Source organism: Puntigrus tetrazona, chromosome 4 (assembly GCF_018831695.1).
Source record: "Puntigrus tetrazona isolate hp1 chromosome 4, ASM1883169v1, whole genome shotgun sequence".
In the NCBI taxonomy this organism is placed as follows: domain Eukaryota; kingdom Metazoa; phylum Chordata; class Actinopteri; order Cypriniformes; family Cyprinidae; genus Puntigrus; species Puntigrus tetrazona.
The window spans coordinates 20,733,175-20,759,923 of record NC_056702.1 but is presented as its reverse complement, the minus strand read 5'-3'; the positions used below and the strand labels follow the sequence as shown (position 1 = coordinate 20,759,923).

Sequence of the window (26,749 nt, the reverse complement as noted above, 5' to 3'; positions counted from 1 at the left end):
CCCTACCCCCCACCCGTTCCAGTGCCCGTTGATGTCTCCTGGCAGCCCCTATGCTCACCCTCAGCACACCATCTTGTAGTGTAAACCATCGCCGGCGTGGGTGGAGGATCCTTTCACCTCACTATTCAGCCTCCGAGTCCGGGACTCCAGATTGGCTTGTAGACCCGTTGGCTCCCCCTTGCCTCCTAGTTCCCTCCTCTCCACTGTGGCCCACCATGGCCCATCAGTCCACCAGGACTGGAGGTACAGGATCATCACAGCTGCATCTGGATGGAGAGTGAACTCTTCCCAGTTTGAGCATTTCTTTAGGAATTGTTCTACAAATGTTGTTTGTGGATTTGAAGTTTTTATTAATCTGTGTATAAGTCACAATAGGGTGAGTTTAGGGTGGAAAGAGAAGAACACATCAGTCAGTATATTTAGTATTTTCTATATGAAGTCGACCTTTCCTGACACTCATTCAAGTTAAAGCCATTTTCTACTTACCTTGAAAACGTACCTTTCGTTCCAGCGATCTTGTTAAGAGAAACGTTCAAGTCAAGTCTCAGCTATCTCCAGCCAAATGAACTTTCAAATCTCATACTCGCCTCAGTTTCAGTCATTATTAATCTGTGTCAATAAATTCATTAATATTTAAACTTACCTTTTGTGTCCAAGTCATTTTCGTAACAGAATGAATCCATCTGTAGTTAATGATAGCTGTTCATTAGTTAATTCATCACATACTAATTATTATTAAAAGAGGTAAGTATTAACTGAGGCATTAGTATGTTTAATCATGAACCACATTTGTCTTAGAGTTCTTTCATTGGTTAACTTATTAAAACAGTCTCTTGCTCCCACCTACTGGCATAAAAATGTAACCTTTTTTTCCCATTTTTAAAGGCAAAAATGCATTTGATTTGCAATTTTCCATTTGATTTACATATTGGATGTGGATTGGAAAGTCCTGATAGGCTGATGTATTAAAATGATTGATTCAGGTTCAATAGAGGAGCATGCGATTAGTTGAGTAATTGTGCATAGTTAATTATGGCTTAATAATATTTTATTACAATGTGTTGACTTAAACTTTCATAATGTTTTGCTGTTTTGACCTTACATGCTAACAAAAGGATAACATTTCATTTATGTGCCAGAAACATCATAATAATAAAAATTTTTAGTTTTAAAAGAAAGAAAAAAAAAAGTACTATTAAAGTACTGTTGCTTGTGCGTTTATTGCTTGGGTAGTTACACTAATCCTTTTTGACTGATGTTTAGTTTACAAAGAATGTTAAAATGACCTGCAGTGACCGTTCCCTAAAGGCCCAACAATCCCGCTAACTTTTATGGTATGTCCTGTGAACATCTCCGTTGCGTCCTCCAGAAGTCCCGCGAACATGCTCGCGACATCTTCAGGACATCTAAGAAACCCTACACATGCAGGGGACGTTCGCAGATGCCATTCAGGGGACATTGGGGGGTCCTTTTTTGTAAGCTGGGGCATTCTGTAATGAGTCCGCTGAAGACAAGCGTTTAAGAACCAAGTGCAACTTTTATTCAAAGTGATAATCCAAATACCCAAACAGACAAATACTTGACATGACTTTAAATACACACAACAACAGCAGATTACAACATTAATACAGAACAAGAGACTAGATCAACAATGTGGATTCTAAACCATGAGGGTCACAGGACGTGAACAAAACAATGAGAACATGCCACAATGTCTAGGACAACCAATCAACGTGGCACAATGAACAAGAGAACCAATGAGAACACGGCAAGAACAAGAGGGCAAGGGAGGCATGACATAAACAGGCATGATAACAGATCAGATTTACAAGATAAAGGGCATGAAAACATGAACCAATAATGATAAAATTGAAATAATAATTTTCATTCTTCTAAATTCTAGTTGTTTGGTTCATAAGCTTTGGTATAATTTTCCTTCAATATTACCCTAGGTAAGAAATTTGTGTCATCCTTGATTTTGAGTTTTATAGATATGACAAGAGTAGACTTTAAATTAACTGGTGTGATTTTCTGATAAAGCAGATCTTTCTAAAGTTACAGGAGGATAGCGCTTCGAATAGTGGTTTTGCGGTTTTGTGGTTTTTTAATGTGTAACAAGTGAACCTTTTATTTTATGAGAATGAAAGAAAGTTTCAATGATTAGATTATCTTTCTTCTCATCTCTTCCTGGTAGAAGTGAAAGAAATTTTACAGCTGCTGTTCAACAACATTTCAGACGACGTAAAAGATAGATGTTCACAGACTGGTGAGTGTTTCATATTTCTCTACTTTTCAAATACATGTTGTCTTATAATGTGTTTACTTTGCTGTTTTAAAAATGATATTTAAAACAATTCATCGAGCGTGTCTTTGTCAGCAAATCCCAGATAGCTGTCACATGGTGTAAAATCTGTTTTATTAATATGTTTGTGATTCTCATACAGTATTTGTCATACACTCTTTTCTCTTTGACAGAGAAACTATTAGTCATAGTAAGCGCACAGTAACTAAATATTGTGTTTATGTGGTGAACTCTATCCATCTTTTTCCTGGTTTTAAATGGCGCAGTCATTTGTTAATTCTACAGGACTCATCCTCATCAATTGTTTTGCTGCTTGATATTGAAAACTGGCATGCATTATGTTGTTTTAACATTTTACACGTAACGTTTGGTTTCATGCATGTGCTGAAAACATTTGAAAGGTTAGAGACATTTATCTGATGTAAAGTTACGCTGAACCACGAAGTTGATTTTCCTGGTTTGACTGGTTCTAAAGACAAATCTATTTCTGCAGTGCTTCCAGACTCACCATTTATTAACTATTAAATCACGCCACTTAAATCAGGGGTGTCTATCTAATCCTGCTCCTGGTGGGCCAATAACGTATTGAAGAGTTTAACTGCAAACTGGTTCAACACACCTGTCTGGAAGTTTGTGGTGATTCTGAAAACAAAAACAGCATTTTGTTGTATGAACAGAAAATTCCAGGGTTCCTCTGCAAATATTTTATTGATGGAAAAACACAGTTTTACAGATGCTAGAAACTTTTTCAAAGAAATAGGTTTTCAAAGGAAAGACTGCTGTCAAACATCACACCTAGGTTCATCACACCTAACTGATGAAGAAGAATCATCAAGTGTTAGACAGTGTTGTAGATTTTTACATGTGGGGTTTTTTGGTCCAATAATTGGCACCTTAGTTTGTCAATTTGGTGTGTATCATCAGGCCAAGAAGTATCATCAGCATAGCAGTGAAAGCTAACACCATGTCTCCTTATAATATCTCCCAGAGGTAACATGTATAGGTTGAAAAGTAATGGTCCTAGCACTGAGCCTTGAAGAACTCCATATTTTACTTGTGAACAATATGATACCTCCTCATTTGCTGCTACAAACTGATAGTGGTTTGGTTTAAATGTGGCCAGAAACATGTTCAGAAAGTAGCAAAAGAACTTGGCAAGAAGTATTAAACTAACGCCAACAACTGAATCTATTGAGAGCCATGGAAGTATAAAGAATACATATACACAATAATGTTTAATACATTTACATTTACATTCACATTTAGTCATTTTGCAGACGCTTTTATCCAAAGCGACTTACAATTGAGAGTACAGCAGCGATTCATTTTTTTGAGAGACAAACAGACAGGGTAAGTGCTTATAACACCCAGTCACAGGGAGTGTTCAAATTAGTACATGCCAGAAGGGAAGGAATAAACAAGGGGGATGAGAAGAGAGACAGAGACAGTGAGAGTAATTTTTTTTATTTTTATTTTTTTTTTTTTATGATGAGGTCAGGTATTGCTGAAAGATGTGAGTTTTCAGCAGTTTCTTAAAGATTGACAGAGATCCAGCATTCCGGATAAGTACGGGAAGATCGTTCCACCAGCCAGGAACAGAGAACGAGAAAGTTCTGGAGAGTGATTTCGAGCCTCTTTGAGATGGTACCACGAGGCGTCGCTCGCTAGCAGATCTCAGACTTCTAGAGGGTGTGTAGATTTGTAATAGTGAGTGGAAGTAGACCGGTGCTGAGTCTGTGGTTGTTCTATATGCAAGCATCAGTGCCTTGAACTTGATGCGAGCTGCAATCGGTAGCCAATGTAAGGAGATAAAGAGAGGTGTAACATGGGTTCTCTTGGGCTCATTGAATACCAGCCGTGCTGCTGCATTCTGAATCATTTGTAGAGGTTTTATTGTGTTCGATGGAAGTCCAGCCAGAAGAGCATTGCAGTAGTCCAGTCTAGAAATGACAAGGGCCTGGACAAGTAGCTGTGCAGCTTGCTCTGTTAGAAAGGGCCTGATCTTTCTGATGTTGTGTAGTGCAAACCTGCAGGATCGAGCAGTCTTTGCAATGTGATCTTTGAAGATTAGTTGGTCATCGAGGATTACACCAAGATTTCTGACTGAGGTTGATGGGGTAATTGACGAAGAACCTAGCTGGATGGTGAAGTCGTGTTGTGTAGTTGGAGTGGCAGGGAATACAAGCAGCTCAGTCTTTGTCAGGTTGAGCTGTAGATGGTACTCTTGCATCCATGTCGAGATGTCCGCCAGGCAACCCGAGATCCGAGTAGCTACCGTTGGATCGTCTGGATGAAAAGAGAGGTAGAGCTGTGTGTCATCGGCGTAGCAGTGGTAGGAGAAGCCGTGAGCCTGTATGATGGGGCCTAGCGATGTAGTGTAAATGGAGAAGAGGAGGGGACCAAGAACCGATCCCTGAGGAACCCCAGTGACCAGTTGATGTGCGGTGGATACATCTCCTCCCCAGGCCACCCTAAAAAACCTACCATTGAGATAGGATTCGAACCAACGAAGTGGGATCCCAGAGATGCCCAGTGATGAGAGGGTAGACAGCAGGATCTGATGATTCACGGTGTCAAAAGCAGCGGATAGATCCAGCAGAATGAGAACTGATGATTTGGATTCAGCTCTTGCAGTCCGCAGGGATTCCGTGACTGAGAGCAGCGCAGTCTCAGTTGAATGGCCGCATCTGAAACCTGATTGGTTATGGTCCAGTTTGTTGTTTTTCGAAAGAAACAGTGATACCTGGTTGAAAACCACTCTTTCAAGTGTTTTCGCTATGAATGGAAGAAGAGAGACTGGCCTGTAGTTATCAATAAGGGAAGTGTTTAAAGTGGGCTTTTTGAGCAGTGGGGTTACCCGAGCCTGCTTAAATGCTGTGGGGAAGGTGCCTGTGAGGAGAGATGTGTTGATGATGTGCGTGAGTGCCGGCAAGACAGTGGGGGAGATTGCTTGCAGAAGATGAGAGGGTATGGGGTCTAGCGGACATGTTGTTGGATGGCTGGAGAGGAGAAGTTTGGATACTTCTGTCTCAGTGAGGGAGCAGAAGGAGAAAGTGGAGGAATCGGTAGTCGATGCGGTTGGTTGAGGGTTGTGCGTTGGGGGGGCTGATAATGTTAATGTTGTGCGTTGGGGGGGCTGATAATGGGGGCTTAATAATGTTTATGATATCATTATGTAGAATTGCAAAGCATTTTACTTATTTTTGTGAAGCTGTTTTCACATCAAAATCCTTTTTTGTATTTGAAATGTGTATTACATGTACATGTATCATCATTGCATATAATAGGTATACATGTATCATAATATCTATCCCTCTCTGACACAAAAAATGTTGAAAAATCTCTTAAGGACACATAATTTTTTCATCACCTGTTTATTTGCACAATAATATAAATATTAACATGCAGTACAGTGTAATGCTATCATCACAGAACTGTAGTGCTAATGCAGTAAAATACAAAGCTTTTCTTCTTGTCCTGCAGAAGGGAGTCAATGACAGAAGAGGATGTCGGAGAAGGATCTGGATACACTAGATGAGAATCAAAACAGAAACACATTTTACAGCTGCTGTTGCCTTTTCCGAGGTCTGAAGTTCAGAACATCTGGTTAAGACTCTTTTGGTTTTACAGAACAATATCTAACTGAATGATTATATCTTATTTCTGATATTATTACCTTTTTCTTCACAGATGAGCATGAATGCTTTGAGGCAGCAGAAAAACAAGGTAAAGCAACTTTAGCACAACAGTAAATCAGTGTGTGTGTCGTAAACATAAAGAACAAATAATACCAAAGGCCCACCTAAATCTGCTCAACTGAACCATTGGTTCCCAAACCTTTTGGGGCAACATTTGATTAATAAATTCATTAGTTTACATCAAATCCAGTATAGAGAGCCCCACTGATTATAACAGATTCTGTTTGCTTTCAAAAGTCACCTTTATTAATATAGTGTTTCATACAATACGGATTGTGACAAAGCAGCTGTACAGTCATTTTAAATTTTCCAGTTAAAGTCAGGTCATCATTGATTTAGTAATATTATTGTCCAGTTCAGTTCAGTTGTATCTGTGTAATCAAGTCAGTAAATTAAAGTCTGTGTAAAGTCAATTTCGAGATTTATTTGAAAACACATTATAAATGTAATTGCTGACTAACATAAGCGAATTGTCCAACACCATCAGATGGAGATGCTAAGACAACAGCCAGATACTTCTTAAAAGACAAGAAGAATACCTTTGGTAAAAAGCCAGGGAACAACAGAACAGACAGACTGTTTGGCTGGTCTTAGCTGGTTTAAGCTGGAAGTAGCTGGTTGTAACTGGTTTTCCAGCCTGGCTAGACTGATCAGGTTGGTTTTAGTTAGTCGTTCCAGCTGGCCTCCCAGCTAAGACCAGCCTCGTGGGCTGAAAACCAGCCAATGAGAGCGTGAAATGCAGCACAGTGAAAATAATTGACATCAGGGTTTTAGCCTGAGGTTCACACACACAGAATCTGAAGCAGCTATCTATCATGGACAGGTAATGTAGCTAACATAGCTACATCCAACACAATCACTTACATTTTATGCATCTTTATGCATGAACTTTACACTTATATATTCATTTAATAGTTGTTAATTACTTTTGGTATTAAAATCTATTTTATTACACTTGTGTCTTCCTTGTGTTGATGAGAGATCCCACCAATTTTTCTTAATTGTTACACCTTAAGTGACACCTGATCCAAATATCATAATGTCATTGGTGATGAGAGTACCCATCACTACCCAGTTTCGCCTCTTAGGTTGGCAAAATCAAAGTTCACTACAACACATTCAATACTGACTTTACACAGACTTTAAGAGTACCCAACAAAGCAAAGGCAACAGCAGCAAGCCCTTTAGAAAATGAAAAAAAATCCTGTTGAAGATTTGGGCCAGTTCTCCAATAGCCAGACAAAACCAGCATGTGGAGTCAGAATTGGGCAGAGGAATTGTCTGGATAAGTTGGACTTGTGACAATCTTGTCACTTACGAATAAAATGTGTGATCATTTTAAAGTGGCTCATGCTGAAGAGGTTCCTTTTACATATAATGTTGACTCTATCTGATTGCTTAACCTTGACATGCCACGTTTGGGAAAAAAAAGATTCTGGCCTGTGGAGAATTGGCCCCACAACTAATGAACTAAACCAACCATCTAGTTGATACACTGATTTATATTTGGTTAATTCTGGACAATCATTTTAGAATTTGTAAACAATTAACTGTTAAGTTTTGTTCTAAGATAAAGCCATGTTTGTTTTTTGAATTCCAATTACCTTTCAGTCGGTCACTCAGTCAGTGAACAACGAAATAGGATCTCACTTAGAGAAATTTACTTCAAGTATGTTAAAAAAGTTAGTTTCTATTAGAAGTGTTGCATCCTTCTGGGCATTGGCTTGTGGTGCCTCACAGTCAAATATCTGTAAAGCTGCAGGCTGGACGGCACACTACAATCTATAGCTTCTGTGTGGAGCCAGTGTTGTCCTTGTTTTAACCACTCCAGAAAGTCCCTCAGCAGCCAGATGTGGTGGAGCATCCAGTGCCTGGTCCTCACTCGATGAATCCTTGAGAACCGGTAGAGGTCTATATGTAGAGGCCATGTAGAGGCAATGTAGTGACTTGATAGGATCCCATATGTGTAAACTCCACGGTTTGTCCTGTCACTATGGTTGCTGTACCACCACTGAGTGACCAGGTCACTGGCTTGGCTTCCTGGCTTGGCGAAAACCTGAATATATGCAATTGGCCTCTCTCAGTGAGTTCCAGTTTTGTCAGTCACCAAAGTTACTGGTTTCATGTCACAAACAGAATCAGAAAAATATTAATGTTTTTATTTATTGTATGATATGCTTTAAAAATATTTTTCACAATGTTATATCTGTCTAATAATTTCACTCTTTCATTACAATACACTCCAGTCCAGATGAGAAATGTCCAGACTACAGTTGGTGTAAATGCTAAAACAGGTGCGAGTGTAAATGCTCCTTTATTGACTGCGAACACCTTCACAGGACCAGTAACAATTTATGGCTCAATTGCTGAAGGAAACGGTACATTTACATTACCAGTCTATACTCAGATGTTAATAGTACTAGTAGTGTGTCTTGTATTTGTTAACAACTTTTAATTAAATTTAGCAACATTATAAATGCTGTGGAATAATATTTCACCTAATATATTTATCTGTATTTCCTTTTGATTATTATTTATGCATCTTTTCTTTCTCCTACCAGATGAACAGAAATCTCCAGCAATGGTAAAGGAACACAGAGAAAAAAAAGGTAAATCAACAACCTGTACAATTGTGAGTTTCACAGTTAAAAATCTGAACACTGTGTAGAAATGCCTGAGCTATAATTTCACCACTTCAGTTCAACAGCGGTACTATTCAATATAACAATACTATTGTACTATGACAATACTATTCTATAGTATTCTTCAGAATAGTATTGTTGTGCCCTCTACACACCTACTATAAGAGGCCAAAATAGAATTAAAAAAATAAAAGTAATTAAATAAATTGTAATTAAATTATATTAACTACAACTTAATTGCAGCTCTACACAGTTACCTGTATGATTTTATTAATACATTGTGGTTTATTTTATTATCTCAAGCATTTAGAAATCACACAAAATAAAATGAAGCAGTTTTACTACGAGAAAACCATGGTTCATTTAGGCAGGGTTTGTCAAAAAGGTTGCCAAAAGTGGATATCTGAATTAAATGTTTGGTCAATATTAAAGAAAGATTTGATCATCCTATAAGTGTAACAACAGCAAACAGCAAGAACTTTGGTGCCCTTTGTAGGCATTTGTATTTTAAGTGTTTTTCAATGAAACCATAGTAAAACCATATACAGGTGTATTTCAATAGTGTACAGTGTCAAGACAAAATTCAGTTTTATTCAGTATTTCAAGTCAAATTATGACACTTGTGTATTAATTAAGTTCAGTGCACACAGACTGAAGTAATTTAAGTCTTTAGTTCTTTTAATTTTGATGATTTTGGCTCACATTTAACAAACACCCATCAATCTCAACAAATTAGAATACTTCATAAGACCAATAAAAACACATTTTTAGTGAATTGTTGGCCTTCTGGAAAGTATGTTTATTTAATGAACATCTACTTAATACTTGGTAGTGGCTCCTTTTGTTTTAATTACTACCTCAATTTTAGGGAGGCATGGAGGTGATCAGTTTGTGGCACTGCTGAGGTTGGATGGAAGCCCAGGTTTTTTTGACAGAAACTTTCATCTCATTTTTCAATCTCTTGTTTCTCATTTTCCCTTTTGACAGTACCCCGTATATTATCTATGGGGTTCAGGTCTGGTGAGTTTGCTGGCCATTCAAGCACTCCAACACCACGGTCATTTAACCAACTTAAGCCATGGCTTCCTTTTCCACAGCTGCGTTGGGGATAAAACATTGATAATATCCTGCCAACCTCAAAAAAGCTTGTACCTGGAACTTGGTCTGAGGCCTCTGGCTTTCTGTACCGCCTCTACCATCTTTTCCTGGGGCCAGATGAGGCCCCTTCCCAGGTACTGAACTTTAGCGAGAGCAAAGTGGCATTTGCGGGGGTTGGTGGTGAGTCCAGCTCCCCGCAGTTTGGACAGCAGGCGCTCTAGATGGTCCTCCCAGGTCAACCACCACGACATCCAGGTAATATAGGACTTATAGGACTGATGGGGTCGTAGCACGATGTCCATCATTCCAGGGTCGAAATGTACCGGGCCCTTCCCAGGGTGTTGAGCAGCTCATCCACATGGGGCATGGGGTAGCCGTCAAACTTGGAGACCTCATTTAGGCGCAGGAAGTCACTGCAAAAGTGGAGGGTGCCGTCGGGTTTCGGAATCATGACAATGGAGCTGGACTACGGACTGCGGGACGGCTCAATTACCCCCAACTTCAACATTTGCTGGATCTCGGCCTCTGTAGCTTGCCGAAAAGCCTCTGGGACATGGTAGGGCCGCTGCCGGGGCGATGACTCCTCGGGCTGTCCGGATGTCGTGTTCCACAACGTTGGTCTGCCCGGGGTGAGGAGAGAACACATCGGAGTAATGACCAATCAGCTTGAGTAGATTTATGTGATAGATCTGTTCGGTCCTTCGGCGCCCTGGTTGCCGCAGACAGTAGATAACAGGGCCGATCCACTCTATGACAGTATATGGACCCTGCCAAGTGGCGAGGAACTTGCAGGCTGCTGTCGGGACAAGGACCATCACTCAAGGACCAGGCTGGAACTCCCGTGGTTGGGCGGCCCGATTGTAGTGGTGCTGCTGGGTTTTGCTCATGTGGTCCCGGACTAACAGCATGAATCAGTCTATTTGATCCCTCATCTGGCAAACATGTTCAATCATGGTTCATCTGGCAAACATGTTCAATCATGTGGTTGGCTGCTGGCTGCTGTTCCTCAAGCACACAAGGTTGGCGGCCAAAGAGGAGCTCAAAGGGGGGTGAAGCCTGTTGACGCATGAGGCACCTCCCAAACAACACATAGGGGAGCATGAGGTCCCAATTTCTCCTGTCTTCATGGCCACTACATGCCGTGACATCTGTTTTAGAGTTTTGTTGAAATGTTCAACGAGCCAATCAGTTTTCAGGTGTTATACTGTGGTCCAGAGTTGCTTAACCCCCAGCAGCCGGCAGAGGTCATAGCAGCCATTAGCCGGGACATAAAGGGGGTACCCTGATCGGGATGCCAACTTGGTCGAAGAGCAGAAAGAGCTTGTGGGAGATGGACTTGGCCGTGGCTTTACGCAGGGGTACTGCTTCAGGGTACCAGGTGGCATAGTCGACAACCACCAGGATGTGTTCATATCCCCGGGCAGACTTTGGCATTGGCCTCACAAGGTCCATCCCGATGCACATCGATGATGCGCAGTGGGATTAGTGGACTGGGGGGAAGAGTCCTTTGGCGACGTACGCTGGCAGGTGGGACAAGCTTGGCAGAAACGCTTGACTTTGGCCTCCAGGCCGGGCGAGTGAAAACAGTCTCGGATCTGTTGGATGGTTTTGCCAGTGCCAAGGTGACCTGCCATCGGGTGTGAATGGGCCAACTTGAGAACGGTCTTGCTGTGGGGCACAATTAACAGTTTCTTCTCCTTCCCCCTTTGCTCGGTGACACAGTAAAGCAGGCCATTTTCCACAATGAAGTGCGGGAGAGGATGGGGCCCGGGCCGCACCTCCTGTTCTTCCAAAATCCTCACTTGAAGCCAGCAGTGTTTCAAGCGGTCATCTTCCTTTTGGACCCGGGCAAAGGAGCCTCCTTCCGTCAAATGTTGGAAAACATCAAGAAAAGGGTTAGGATTTTGGGAAGGGAACTCACCATCTTTCCCGCTGGCTAGAAGGCTAGAGGCTAGAAGGGCTGGTTGGCGGTGTGGTCCTCGGATCGTTCTTCGCCTTCGACTGCACCCTCGGGGGCTGTCAGGCTGAGTGAAGGTGGCCAATAGGCGGTCGAACTCAGGCCAATCTCGGCCAATAAGTACAGGAAACAGCAGATCATTTAGTATCCCCACCTCTACTGTCCAGGAACCCGGAGCGCCAGTGATAGTGATGGAATGAGCTGGGACTTGCCGTGTGTCTCCATGCACACACGTGATCGGCAGGAGAGTTTTGCTGTCAAGTCAGGGTCCCACCACTCGAGGCTGCAGGATTTTAAGCTTTTAAAACTATGGTTGAACCGTTTAGTTACATGTAAAAGCAGAAAACCACTGATTAACAGGTTAATCTTACATTTCCCATTTCATGATCAGTAAAATAATTGCAATTAACTCTCTGTAAAAGAGCCTAATTTGCGTGGAGATGGACACATTGACCGTAACCGGACAGATTCTACAGACTGGGTTCTTAATCCTATTCCTCTCAAGTCCCTGCTCTGCATATTTTTTTATGTTTCTCATAACGCTTTCTCATAACGTTTGAAACATTTGTTCTATTCGAACGTAAGTGTCCTGCTAAGTGGACATCAGGGTATTTAAATTATAAAATTTAATTTCAAAGTGAAAGTATAAGTTCCATTTAAAGTTTATTGAAGCTTGTGAGACGTGAATGTATATTGTATTTATTTACAGAAGTATATGATGTCTGTCACACTAGCACCACCATCAGCTGACGAGCCGGTCACATGGTCAAGATCCCAGTCACCCGATTACTAACTATCAACACCTGTAGCCACTTATCCGCTCCCCTGGATCTCAAGGTTGCATCCCTACCTGTACTCTGCCTGCACTCTCGAGCTGCCATCCTCAGGAACTCTCTGACCCTTTTGAAGGGAAGTTATTTAGACTCTCTCCTTAGGTTGTTTCTCTACGGGTTTTGGGAAACCCAGTCTATGTTTGTTTCTATGGCTACTCGCCGATACCTCAGTTTGTTTTAATAAAGAAACCATTACCGGGAATTTCTTCTGTGTCTGCCTCTCGATCAGGACGTGACAGAAGATCAGCCCATCGACATAAAATATGGAAGCGCAAGAAGAACCCTCGAGCGATCCCCTTCAGTCGTTCCTCCAAGCGGTTCGGGAAACTCTATCAGCACCCCTCAGCTCGTCCAGTCCCATTGCTCAGGCCATTTTCACCTACTTCCTGTGTGGGCTTCCTCCTTCAGTGCTCCCTGTATTTGGAGATGCAGCCGCATCTCTTTCCGACCGAACGGGGCAAAATTGCATTTGTCATCTCTCACTTGTCTGGAAGAGCACTCCAATGGGCGGAAGCACTGTGGACGATCAACAGTTCCCGAGCAAGCTCACTGGAAAGTTTTATCGCACATTTCCAGGAGGTATTCGGTCAATCCGCTATGAGTGTGACCGTGCACAATGAGCTTCTTCAGCTACGGCAGGCAGAGCTCCCCATCCACAAGTGCATGCTCCATTTCCGTACATTGGCGATCCGTAGCAGCTGGAATGACACCGCACTACTCTCCATGTTTCGTCAGGGTCTGAATTCAACCATACGCCAAGAAATGGCGATTTTTGAGGACACGGTGGGACTAGAGGTGTTCCTACGAAAAGCCACCAACGTGGCACAACACATATCGGCTTGTCCGCCTTCGCACGAGTCTCCTTCCTTAGCCGCCACTCTTCCGCAACCCGAACCTATGCTCACAGATCATTATCGCCTCTCCAACCAAGAACGAACCCGACGTGTCAGAGAAGGATTATGCTTGTACTGCGGCTCCTCGACTCACATCATCCGCTACTGTCCTATCTGACCACCTCAACCAACGGTGAGTGTCACTACCCTAATTCCTCTAGTCGCACGCATTCCCTATATAGACGCTAACCTCTCTTTCTGTCGGCAACTTTTCCCAGTCAAGGTCCTGGTGGACTCCGGAGCATCCGGGAATTTCATCTCGTCCCCTACTTTGGCTGACTTCCACATTCCCCGTCACCGAAGTTCCACTACTTACCATATCTCTACTATTCAGGGCAGACCCCTCTCTAACGGTATGGTGCGGCATCACACTCTGCCGCTCACCCTCCAGATTGGCAGTCTTCACATGGAGACGATCTTCTTGTTAGTTTTAGAAGATGCTACTGTGGATGTGGTTCTGGGCCGACCCTGGCTCGATCTACACCAGCCAGTAATCAAGTGGAAAACAGGAGAGATTCTGGTGTGGAGTCAACTCTGTAAGGAGAGATGCCTGGTCCCACTTACAAAGAGGTCCTTCAATCACCTATCCTGTCACTCCACGACCGTAGAGAGCCCTGAGAATCATGCCATACCTACCATCCCACTCGAATACTACAATTACTCAGACGTCTTCAATAAAACTGCTGCCACTCACCTACCTCCACACCGTTCCTGGGATTGTGCTATAGACCTGCTATAGACCTTCCCAGAGGTCGAATATACCCTCTATCGGTCCCGGAGAAAGAGGCCATGGAGGAGTACATTCAAGAAGCTTTACTCCAGGGGTTAATCCGTCCTTCCACTTCTCCCGCCGCTTCTAGTTTCTTCTTCGTCGCTAAAAAAGATGGAGGTATCCGACCATGCATAGACTATCGAATGCTAAATGACCAAACTGTCAAATTCGCCTACCCTCTGCCATTAGTCCCAGCCGTCCTGGAAGAATTACATGAAGCTCGCATCTTCAGCAAACTCGACCTACAAAGTGCTTACAATTTAATTTGTTTCTGCAAAGGCGATGAGTGGAAGACTGCTTTCATCACCCAATCCGGACACTACGAGTACCAGGTAATGCCGTACGGCTCTCAAACTCACCTTCAGTGTTTCAGAACTTCATGAATGAAATCTTCCGGGACATGCTAAACCGGTTTGTACTAATATACATTGATGACATTCTCATTTATTCATCCAACCTAACCGAACACCGCAAGCATGTAACCCAAGTCTTGACTGAGTGAATTTAAGATAACTTATCCAGTTTAAGATAACTTATCGTCCCGGTGGTAAAAATGTGAAAGACGCTCTCTTTCGTCTCCACCAACCCCATCCTACCTCAGAGGAACCTGAGACCATTCTACCCACTTCTGTCTTCGTCACGCCTATACTGTGGTCCCTTGACGAACAAATTCGAGAAGCCACGCACGCCGAACCTGCTCCACCGGGGTTGGCTTTTAATGACACGCCAGCACCACCATCAGCAGACGAGCCGGTCACATGGTCAAGATCCCAGTCACCCGATTACTAACTATCAACACCTGTAGCCACTTATCCGCTCCCCTTCATATACACGCGCTCCTGTTCACTCGACAGCTGATCTCAAGGTTGCATCCCTACCTGTACCCTGTCTGCACTCTCGAGCTGCCGTCCTTAGGAACTCTCTGACCCTTTTGAAGGGAAGTTATTTAGACTCTCTCCTTAGTCTGTTTCTCTACGGGTTTTGGGAAACCCAGTCTATGTTTGTTTCTACGGCTACTCGCCGATACCTCAGTTTGTTTTAATAAAGAAACATTACCTGGAATTTCCTCTGTATCTGCCTCTCGATCAGGACGTGACAATGTCACACTTGTGTGTGAAGACAAAAAAAAATTACAGATTTAACAGACAGGGAGATTAGGGAGTAGGAAGTAATGAACACTGTGGTTGTTGAAAACGGAGTGTGCTGTTTTTAGAAATATAAATTTAATCTGTCTGCCTCATTTGTTAATAATGATCATCACGCTGGTATAGAAATATTTTGTGAAATAAAAATTTTACATTTTTTCTTCCCAATATCGTGTTTATTACAGAACAGCAGAACTCTTTCAAAACTCACAAAACAAACATGCTGAAGAAAGTGCAATATATTTTTGAGGGTGACCAAGAAAATGAAGCACACGTTAAGGCTGTTTACACAGAACTGTTCATCACAGAGGGAGATATGAAAGATGTTAATCACAAACATGAGATTCTGAAGATTGATGATGCTTTCAAGAACAAAAAAACACAGAATAAACCAATCAAATGTAATGATATATTTACTAAACTGAAGAAAAACAATGAGAAAAAGATTGTTCTGACTAAAGGAGTCGCTGGCATTGGAAAAACTGTCTCTGTGCACAAGTTCATCCTGGACTGGGCAGAAGGAAAAGCCAATCAAGATATACACTGTGTGTTCTTGCTTCCATTCAGAGAGATTAACTTAATGACAAATGAAGATTTCAGTCTCCATGAGCTTCTTCTGGAATTTTATCCTGAAGTCAAGGATATGGAGAAATCAAAGCTATATACGAAATATAAGCTAGCATTTATATTTGATGGACTTGATGAGAGTCGTCTGCCTCTAAATTTTAATAGTAGGTCTCTGAACACAGTTGAGAAAAAAGCATCTGTAGATGTGCTCTTTACAAGTCTGGTCAAAGGAACTCTGCTTCCATCAGCTCTTGTCTGGGTCACATCACGACCAGGAGCAGCCAATCAGATCCATCCTCAGTATGTGGGTTTGTTCACAGAGGTGCGTGGTTTCGGTGATCAACAGAAGGAGGAGTACTTCAGAAAAAGAATCAAAGATAAGAGTCTGTCCTCCAGAATCATCTCACACATTAAGACTTCTCGTAGTCTCTACATCATGTGCCACATTCCTGTGTTCTGCTGGATCACAGCCACAGTACTTCAGGATATTCTCACTGAGAACAATGAAGAGAACATCAGCACAACACTAACTGAAATGTACATTCACTTCCTGCTGATACAGATGGCCAGAAATACGATAAAAAACAAGAAAGAGAATGTTCAGAGCACTTACAATTAAATAAAGAGATGATTTTGAAGTTAGCCAAATTAGCGTTTGAACAACTGAAAAAGGAAAACATTGTGTTCTATAAGGAAGATCTGAAAGCATGTGATATTGATGCAAATAAAGACATGGAGCCCACAGGAATGATTGCTGAGATCTTCAGAAGGGAACATGGAATTCATGGAGCAAAGGTCTTCTGCTTTGTGCATCTGAGTGTTCAAGAGTTTCTTGCTGCAGTGCATGTGTTCATCTGCTACCTGAACAAGAACATGAAGGAGCTTCAGTTTTTCTTTGATGGGCCAGAAGAAAATTTGACATTAAAGAAATTACTGCAGAAAGCCATTAACAAAGCCATAGAGAGTCGGAGAGGACATCTGGACCTGTTCCTGCGGTTTCTGATGGGAATTTCACTGGAATTCAATCAACACCTGCTCAAAGGCCTGATCACACACCCTGAAGACACTACAGAGAGCATTCAAAAAATAACTAAGTACATTAAAAAAAAACAAAATAAGTACATCTCAGATGACATTCTAGTAAATCTATTCTACTGCTTACTTGAACTCAAGGATCATTCATTATATGAGGAAATCCAAAATTACCTCAGTTCAGGGAAACATCCAGGAAGAGATCTCTCATCTTCAATGTGCACAGTGCTGACCTACATACTGCTGATATCAGAGAAGGTGCTGGATGAGTTCAATCCAAAAAGGTTCACATCAAAAAAAGACTACAGGACACTGATTCCAGCTGTGAGATGCTGCAGAAAAGCTTTGTGAGTAATTTCACTCACTGCTGTTCATTTAAACGTTTTGTTGTACATCAATGAACAGTGAAATGTAAAATATTTAATAATGTTTTTATTATAAATAGTACAATATTGCAATTTTTTAACTGAAACATTCTATTTTGGCAGATTTGATGGCTGTGGATTTGATGAAACATGCTGTGACACTGTGTCTTCTGCTCTACAATCATCAAACTCTCATCTGATAGAGCTAGACCTGAGCTGCAATCACCTGCAGGATTCCGGAGTGAAGCTGCTTTCTGATGGTCTGAAGAGTTCACACTGTCGACTGAACATACTGAGGTTTGAAATTAACATTCACTAAATTACTATGTTCAAATATGTTGATAAATAGTTGTTTCTTAACTATAACTAACAGATACTTTCCCTATCTATACCATAGTATGATTGTGTCAGTGACATTTTTTACAAAAACACAAGGCAGGCAATGCCTACTCCAAAAAATAGTTTGAGCTGTTTCATGTGAATTTAAAAACCTGTTTCCTTTCATAATGGATTTGATTTGATTTATGATTTAAACCCATCAGTTCATCACAATTTCACCATCCAGTTGTCACAGACCTGCCAGATTCTGTCACCACCCAATCCCATCGATCCAATTCCCCCAAGTATTAACTGATCACACCTGCACTTAAACCAGCCACTCAGCACCGTCAATACATAAGCGCACACCACCATTTACCCAGTGTCCGAGCTCGTATTTACGAAGTGGACTCATTCCCATGCTCCTACAAATTACTATCTCGAAAATATACATCTATACTTACCCGTTGTGTTCCTCTTTGTCACCTGTGGTCCTGTCTTTGCCATCTGTGGTTGTGGTGTGTGTCTCCTGGATCTTCTTCCTCGACTCATCATTTGTGGCAGGAGATATACTCATACCTCAATATACTGAGCTGTTCCATCATCTATAAACCTTGTAAATATTATACCTACCCTCTGTGTGAGTCTGCATTTGTTACACCAGTTAGGCTCATCAACCATTCATGATCAACTTATTATCTCGGATTATAATGATAAAACTGCTTCTTCCTGCCCATTTGCTTTATACAGCATTTCCTTCATCTTTAAAATGGAAAATAACATAGATTTACATTACTATCATAATACACCTACTATTGTATTATAAATGAACAGTGTGCTATGCAGAAATTTCTACAAAATTATAGCTTAGGCCTAAATCCAGCAGTTTGATGTTTGAGTTTTGGTTTGGTTTTAAACAGCAAAAATGAAAACTTCAGCAGGTACAGTATTGGTGTTGAAGCACATACTGGTGACAAAGATAAACTTCACTATGAAAGTCATAGTTCAAAACATGTTCAAATACATGGGACATGTTAAAAATATATAACAAACTTTGATTTTGAAATACTTAAATATTTTTTGTTGTTGTTTTTGTCTTGTGCTATTTATTGATTCTGTTTAATCGTCGGTTATAGTCTTTTAATGCGTGTGGTTTTGTGTCCTGTCTGTCTGCCTGTCTGCCTACCAGCCTGTAACTGTAGTGTTTATTTCGTTCCTAGAAGATAAAATTTTTTTACGTTTATTTTTTCTTGCTGAGTGCTCTCTCTCGCAAACCACACCGTGACAGAAGAACCGACCGTACACAAATACTAGCAGCGTGTTTTCCCCGTTTGTCGACCCTAATGTCCTCATCTTCCTGCTGGAGCAGGGGGATTGCTCTCTCGAGGACTATCCAGAGACCTACTTCGTCCTTTCCAACGACTCCCATTACCCGGAGAGCTTTCTGGGCAGGATTTACTTCCGCGGACTAAACCCCTCCTTTCAAGCTAAGCTGTCCGGGAACGGTCCTCGAGAAAGCCTCGCCAGTTACGTTGAGTGGGTGCCTCAACCCCACTCACGATCCAGAGCCCAGCCCACCATCTCACCGCGTCACGGAGCCACAGCCTAAGCATTTGTGGAGTCTAGCGCAACCACAGAGCCATCGCTGGAGGGAGCGTCAGAGCCGTGGAGCAGCACCGGACCCGAGACCAGTCAGACCAGTTGTGTGAGCTGGCAACAGAGCATGCCATGGTGGAGACAGCCCACTACAGCGAGAGCACGGAGTGGAGCTTCGCCAACTGCACAACAGCTGAGGATGAGCTGATTATATATCTGGGGCTGCTGGATCTACAAGAAGAGCTGGATGATGTAGACCTGGAATTAGACCTGGCACCTCCCCTGTATCCTGAGTTCTTGGTCCTGTCCAGCCATCCTGAATGCCTGCTGCCTGCTAGTCCCTGCCCCAAGGGCGCTCCATAGAGAATGTTCCCCAAGCGCTCTCGCCAGTGCCCGTGCCACGAGCGCTCCTGCCAGTGTCTTCACAGCCAGCGCCATCTCCAGTGTCTACACTCCCAAGTTTTCCCACCCTTATCCACTGTCAATGTTTCCCATCAGCCCCTGCGCTCATCCCCAGCTCACCATCTGGTGCTCGCCATGGGTCTGCCGGTCACCATCGCCGTTGTGGATGGAGGATCCCTCGCCTCATCGCCCGGCCTCCGAGTCCTGGACTCCACATCGGCCTGTACACCTGTCTGCTCCCCCTTGGCTCCTAGAACCCTCCTCTCCACCGTGGCCCATCAGTCCACCAACTCCGCAAAGCTCCATCATCCCTCCGGCTCCGCATTGGTCCATCGTTGACCATCCGTTGCCTCGGGATTCCTCTCCTCCGGCTTCACCTCGTTCCTCCATCCCTTCGGCTCTGTCAGGCTCTTGCATCCCTCCAGCTCCACCTCAGTCCTCTGTCACTCTGGCTCCGACACATCCTTCTCGTCCACCGTGTCCGATTCGGTTGCTGAAGCCTGGTCGCCTAGGTCCTCCAGTGCCTCGGTGTCACCCTGCCTCTTCGACTCTCCGCCTACACCTCAGGGGGCGATGTGTCACACATGTGAACTTTGCTGTTGTTTTTGTCTTGAGGCATGTGCTCTCTGTGTCCTGTTAATTGTTTCATTGTCTTCAGGTGTGTCTTATTAGTTTAGTCAATTTCTGTGTGTATTTAAGTTCCAGTTTGCTTCTGTTTAATCGTCGGCTCTCATCTTTTAATGCGTGTGGTTTTGTGTCCTGTCTGTCTACCTGCCTGCCTACAAGCCTGTAATTGTAGTGTTTATGTAGTTCCTAGAAGATTAAAATTGTTTACGTTTATTTTTCCTCATTGAGTGCTCTCTCTCGGAAACCGCACCATGACACCACAACAACAATATTGTCGATACTCATTATCTATCTATTTATTTTCTTTGTATTTATTGTTAAATTAACAAAATACAAAAAGACTTCTAACGCTGGCTTACTCTATTATTTTTCTGTTTTATATTTATCTTAGCTTTTTATGTAATAATAATTTTCAATTGTTTTTTAATTTTCTTTATTAATAAGTTGTTTTGCAGGTGTCTGTCTGCTAAATGACTAAATGTAAAAGTAAATGACATTTTCAGATTTTCTGTAACCTAATATAAAATAAGAACATGCTATGCTTAAGTTGTTAACAAAGCATGAACTAATTAAACAATAACAGTTATAATCAGTGATGTATTTACTATTTGTATAGTTTTTTTTTACTATTTTTATAATAATAATGAGTGCATTGTTATTGTATAGGCTACAATGATTGTACTAGGTTAAATGATTGATATTATTTTTATCTTAACCACTAGATGGCAAAAAAGATGCATGTACATGTGATCTTTGCTTAGCTTGTGTAATCTAATATTTAATGTATTTTAAAATTAATATATTTCAAGACTAAATAATTCACATAATAATTAATAGATGGCTGACTTTTGCATTTGTTGCCATGGCATGGATAGATTCAGAAGGTAAATCGATATATGATGGTTTCATTCTAAGCATGATAATTATATGTAAAACATCAATATTAATGATTTTAGAAATACATTTATAATATTTTTTAAATAAAGTACCTTTTGAACATCTGCTGCTACATTCATATTCAATACAACGTATACATACGTATACAACAAAATATATGTATACAATGTATACGTATAGTTTAGGCAAAGTAAATAGCATTTTATTTCTTAGTCTTTAGTCTTAGTCTTTAGCCCCATTGTGTTCTACTTATAAAGTCCGATAAGCACAAACATGCACTCAAGATTATATATCTAAACTGAATCACATATAAAAAATCATATATAAAAATTCACATTAATACAGTATTTTTATTTTTGGATTCTCTTTCCCAGGTTGTGTGGCTGTAATCTCACTGCTCAGTCTTGTGAGAGTTTATCTTCAGCTTTACAATCCTCAAACTCTGTCCTGAGAGAACTGGACCTGAGTAACAATGATCTGCAGGATTCAGGAGTGAAGCTGCTCTCTGAAGGACTGAAGAGTCCAAACTCTAAGCTGGAGATATTGAGGTAAAATTGTCCAAACTCTAAGCTGGTGATTTTAAGATTTGAGTTTCAAATATTTATTTTTAATTTTGTATTATTAAATGACACTATTAAGATTAATTATGTGTGGAACTACTGTGTTCATCTTGTTTAGACTTTCCACATGTAATCTCACTGATCAGTCTTGTGGAAGTTTGTCATCAGTTTTACAATCCTCAAACTCTACCCTGAAAGAGCTGGACCTGAGTAACAATGACCTGCAGGATTCAGGAGTAAAACTGCTTTCAGATGGACTGAAGAGTCCAAACTCTAAGCTAAAGATGATAAGGTGTGAGTTTCACTTATTTATTTAATCAATCAATCAATCACACTGTTAAGAATAATTATGTGTGCAATTACTGTGTTCATCTCATTCAGATCTTGCGTATGCAATCTCACTGCACAGTCTTGTGAGAGTTTGTCATTAGTTTTACAATCATCAAAGTCTAGCCTGAGAGAACTGGACCTGAGTAACAATGACCTGCAGGATTCTGGAGTGAAGCTGCTTTCTGAAGGACTGAAGAGTCTAAACTCTAAGCTAAAGATGTTAAGGTTTGGGTTTCAAATAGTTATTTATTTATTTAATATCACACTGTTAAGATTAATTCTGTATACAACTACTATGTTCATCTTGTTCAGATTTTCCACATGTAATCTCACTGCACAGTCTTGTGGGAGTTGGTCTTCAGTTTTACAATCATCAAACTCTGTCCTGAAAGAACTGGACCTGAGTAACAATGACCTGCAGGATTCAGGAGTGAAGCTTCTTTCTGAAGGACTGAAGAGTCCAAACTCTAGCCTAGAAATACTGAGGTAAAGTACAATAATTAACTAAATGTTAACATGGTCAAAGGAATATTTAAGAAATTAAATTATTATTATGAAAAAGCAGCTAAAATGTGTAACTGTGTTAAATCTTGTAGATAGTGGTACAATCATTAACAAAAAGCCACATTTGTGTGGCAATGGTTATCAGAGTATATGAGCTTTTCTTTTCCATTCTCTGTTATTTCATTTCCCTAAAACTAAGTATGAAAAATGTCAGGAACTTTTAAGTTTTTTGTTGTTAAAATAGCAAAGGTGGATTTTGACATGTCCTGTGTGCATCAATTCTCCTCCACTCTGCTCACATACTGATTGTTCGTAACTGTTGCTGTCATGAAAGATCTATTTTAGAATAAGCCGCTTTCAAAATCTGGCTTCAGGCGCAGTGTATTGATTGTACTTGTCATACGTGTAATAAAGCAGCTTGGAGTGCCGTTGTCAGCTGAAGTGGATCCAGTTCTTTCATCACAACCAGGAGTGTCATTCACTGCTTAAGTGGATCCAGTACCTTTGCCACTACCACTTCACCTGTTCCTGTTGGTAAAATCCCCCAGTCACATCCAGGAGAGACATTCCCAGTTCCTGTCATTCTAATCCCCCAGTCATGGCTTTCCCTGTCCCAGAGTGTCCGGTTTCCAAATCATGGCCAGGAGAGCTGCCCCCGATTCCAGAGAATAGCTCTTCCTGCGCATCTAATGAAAGCACTTCCAGTGCCCACGCCCTGTAGGCGTTCCCAAGTCTCTGTACTGGCAAAGCACCCCAGTATGTTTGTGCTTGCCACGCACCCCCATGTCTCTGCGCTTTAAGAGTGTCCTCCTTGCCCTGAACCCATCAAAGGAGGGATAATAGATGAGGCAATACCCTCTGACTTCAGAGCTCCTTTCTTTACCCCTGAGACTTTGCTGGTTCCATACAGCTGTTCCTCGTCTCCTGAGCCCACTCCTAGAGATCACATAGTCAGAATTTCCTCAAATTGATTTGCTGTAGGACTGGATGATATGTCGTTCGTTATATAGTGAACCTCTCGTATTATGCACAATTATTGCATAGCTTGTCAGTGATCTACGGCATTGTGAGATTTACCGCTAATCAAAGAACTGGCTTTACTTATGAGATGCACATGAATATATATATATATATATATATATATATATATATATATATATATATATATATATATATATATGTAATCCAGTCCTAATTTGCTGAAATCAAGACTCAAGACATGGAGTATAATAGGTGCCAGCCAATGAAACTGTCTTTTGTGCAGTCGTTCCACTCACTACCTGAGAAAACAGCAGTTTTTAAAAGCTGAAGAATTCCATCGAACTCCACATTTTATAGTTAGTAACAGCATTGTAACAGGGAAACACTAATTTTATTATGCAATACTGAAAAAATTATGTATATATATATATATATATATACATAAAAACACTGTTAATCCCATCACTTATCATTAGGTTTAACTGTACAATGAACTGAGAAAATGATAAGATAATAAAGTAATATAACATATTAATGTAGAATCTCTGATAATGGAAAAAAAGTAAATCATTGTGTAGTTTTGGCACAAATCTCTTATGATGGGGAGAGTAGCAGCAGATTAGAACATTAGAAGTTTTGTTTTTCTTTCAATACACTTTAGGATCAGTACATTTATTGTTTGTGTGAGAGATCTAAAGCTTTACTTTTCCATTTCAGTGCAAGATATGCAATGTCTAATAATTTGGGGGAATATTTATGCCACATGAGCACAAAACTATGTTGTGACCAACTTTTTTTATTGACCAACCAGTTCAGCATGAAAAGGAACAAACTAATGTGATGTGGACTTGTTGTATGTTTTTGTAGGTTGTCTGGCTGTATGGTGACAGAGGAAGGCTGTCATTATGTATCTTCAGCTCTGACTTCAAACCCTTCAAACCTGAGAGAGCTGGATCTGAGCTACAATCATCCTGGAGATTCAGGAGTCAGGCTGCTCTCTGAAAAACTGGAGGATCCAAACTGCTCACTGAACAAACTCAAGTATGTCATAGAGGACGTTTTATGGAACTCTCTACTACTCTGTTTGCATCTTCACTGTTTGTTTTTAAATCCATGTTGAAAACATACCTTTTTGATTTGCCATTTTATAAATTAAAACATTTTACTGTGTTGTTTCTTATAGCTACAAGTATTGAGGCTAGTAGTTTAACTACATTTCTCAGTAACATGGTGGTAGCGTCTCTGTTTTCTAAATCAAATAGCTTCTCAGTATCAATGCATTAGAGCCTTTAGCAAGAGTCTAAATTATAAAGGGACATTAATTTGCAATGCAAGTGTCCGGCTATACCACCATGAGCTGTTTTTAGCACCAAATCACACAATCCCTCTGAAATAACTACCTGAAATGTTGGTTCACCCAAAGCACGATCGCTACAAGGTACCCACTTACAAATCAAAATACCGTCTTTTAACCAGAAGCTGCGCTTTCAATATTATCATTGGACTGAACAATCGCAAATAATGATGTCAACTCAATCTCTTGTACTTGAGCCACAATTAGCTCATTGCGGGAAATCAATGAAGGAAGAAAAAGGCAAATTGATTAATGGATCAAAGGAAAGTTTTTCTGATTCCTCATTCTGGGTTACATTTTTTTGATATTCATTGCTCGAATTACAGCGTAGGATATTAAGACATTCCGGCAATCTTGTGCACACAGACAAAGTTGGGATAGCTTTTACAACAGGAGGTACGACAGCATGCCACACCCAGTTTTCAGCCAAATCATTTGCCAAAATCAGATCTACGCTTCCCATTGGTAACAAAGGCCGTAATGCAATTTGACCCAACTTCTTGGATCAGGTATAAAGAACTGACAATGTTGTTCCAGGGTCAACAAAGATGTTGATCCAGGGTCAGGTTGCACTTAGTAAATTCAGGATAGGGTTACTGTCTCAGGGGCTGCTGGTTGCTCGCCCCCAGCCAAGTCTTAATTTTCAGTTACTGCCAGGTCTTCATTTCTTCGTCACCACCTTCACTCGCCACTGACTTTTTTTTGTCAGTGAAAAAAAAACTGACATTTGCTACATTATTTTTGTGTAGGGTTACCTTTTTTAAGAAAGAAAATAATTGTTTGCAGTGTTTGCAATGGCATAGTCTTTAACTGACTGACTGTTTCTTTGTGTGTTTTCTAGAGTTGATCATGGAGGAGAATCCAGGATTACAGCAGGACTGGTGAAATGTATGTCTACACACACAAACACACACACACACACACACACACACACAGTAATGTGTTAGAAATGTGTCTGTTCTTGTGTTCAGGGGTCTGTTTACTCACACTGGATCCAAACACTGCAAACACTCATCTCCATCTGTCTGAGGATAACCGAAAGGTGACAGGTGTGGAAGAGAAACAGTCGTATCCTGATCATCCAGACAGATTTGATTATTATCAGCAGGTGTTGTGTCAAGAGAGTGTGTGTGGACGCTGTTACTGGGAGACTGAGTGGAGCGGACATGTGTTTATATCGGTGGCATATAAGAACATCAGCAGGAAGGGAGAGAGTAAAGATTGTGTGTTTGGAAATAATGATCAGTCCTGGAGTTTGTTCTGCTCTCCCAGCAGTTTCTCATTCAGACACAATAACATAGTGACTCATCTGTCTATGAAGCCCATCAGCATAACAGGAGTGTATGATGATAATGATATCTCTAGAGTAGGAGTGTATGTGGATGAGAGCGCAGGAACTCTGTCCTTCTTCAGCGTCTCTGACACAATGAGTCTCATCCACACAGTCCAGACCACATTCACTCAGACACTCTGTCCTGGGTTTGGTGTTTATTATAAATCATCAGTGAAACTGTGTTGATGAATCAGAAGAGACTGATGAGATTCTACCCAGAATGCTTTGAGCTGCATGATGAATCAGTAACAGTGAGATTTACATTTAAATTCATGCAATAAGCTTTTATCAAGTTAGTTTGACATTTTATCAGGTCTTGCTTTCCCTGTGAAACAGAGCACAGATGTTAGTAGTATCTTCATGACATTAATACTGCATCTCAAATTTATAATTATAAAATACTGTATATAATTAACAGAATAAAGCGTGTCAGAAATACTGTAAGATCTCTCTGTCTGTGTGTGTGTGTGTGTGCGTGCGTGCGCGTCTGGTTCCGGTGATCTGTCCACGGGGATCGTCTTAAGTGTTCCGGTGAGTGTTTGG

At 41.1% G+C, this 26,749-nt stretch overlaps 2 protein-coding genes across 2 annotated transcripts in view; both read left to right on the top strand.

Annotated features, from left to right (window-relative positions):
* The window catches only part of LOC122342952 (NACHT, LRR and PYD domains-containing protein 3-like), a 924,523-nt gene that overhangs the window by 732,978 nt on the left and 164,796 nt on the right, over positions 1 to 26,749 (top strand). The gene's annotated exons all lie outside the window — the stretch shown is intronic.
* LOC122343149 (NACHT, LRR and PYD domains-containing protein 12-like) lies at positions 1,265 to 26,650 on the top strand. Its single transcript, XM_043237505.1, is given in 13 exon segments — positions 1,265 to 2,266; positions 5,786 to 5,908; positions 5,993 to 6,028; positions 8,247 to 8,378; positions 8,562 to 8,609; positions 15,526 to 16,470; positions 16,473 to 17,286; positions 17,428 to 17,601; positions 21,519 to 21,692; positions 22,347 to 22,520; positions 24,387 to 24,560; positions 25,715 to 25,761; positions 25,845 to 26,650. Coding segments are annotated over 12 exon segments (3,366 nt in total). The 5' UTR covers positions 1,265 to 2,266; positions 5,786 to 5,808; the 3' UTR covers positions 26,393 to 26,650.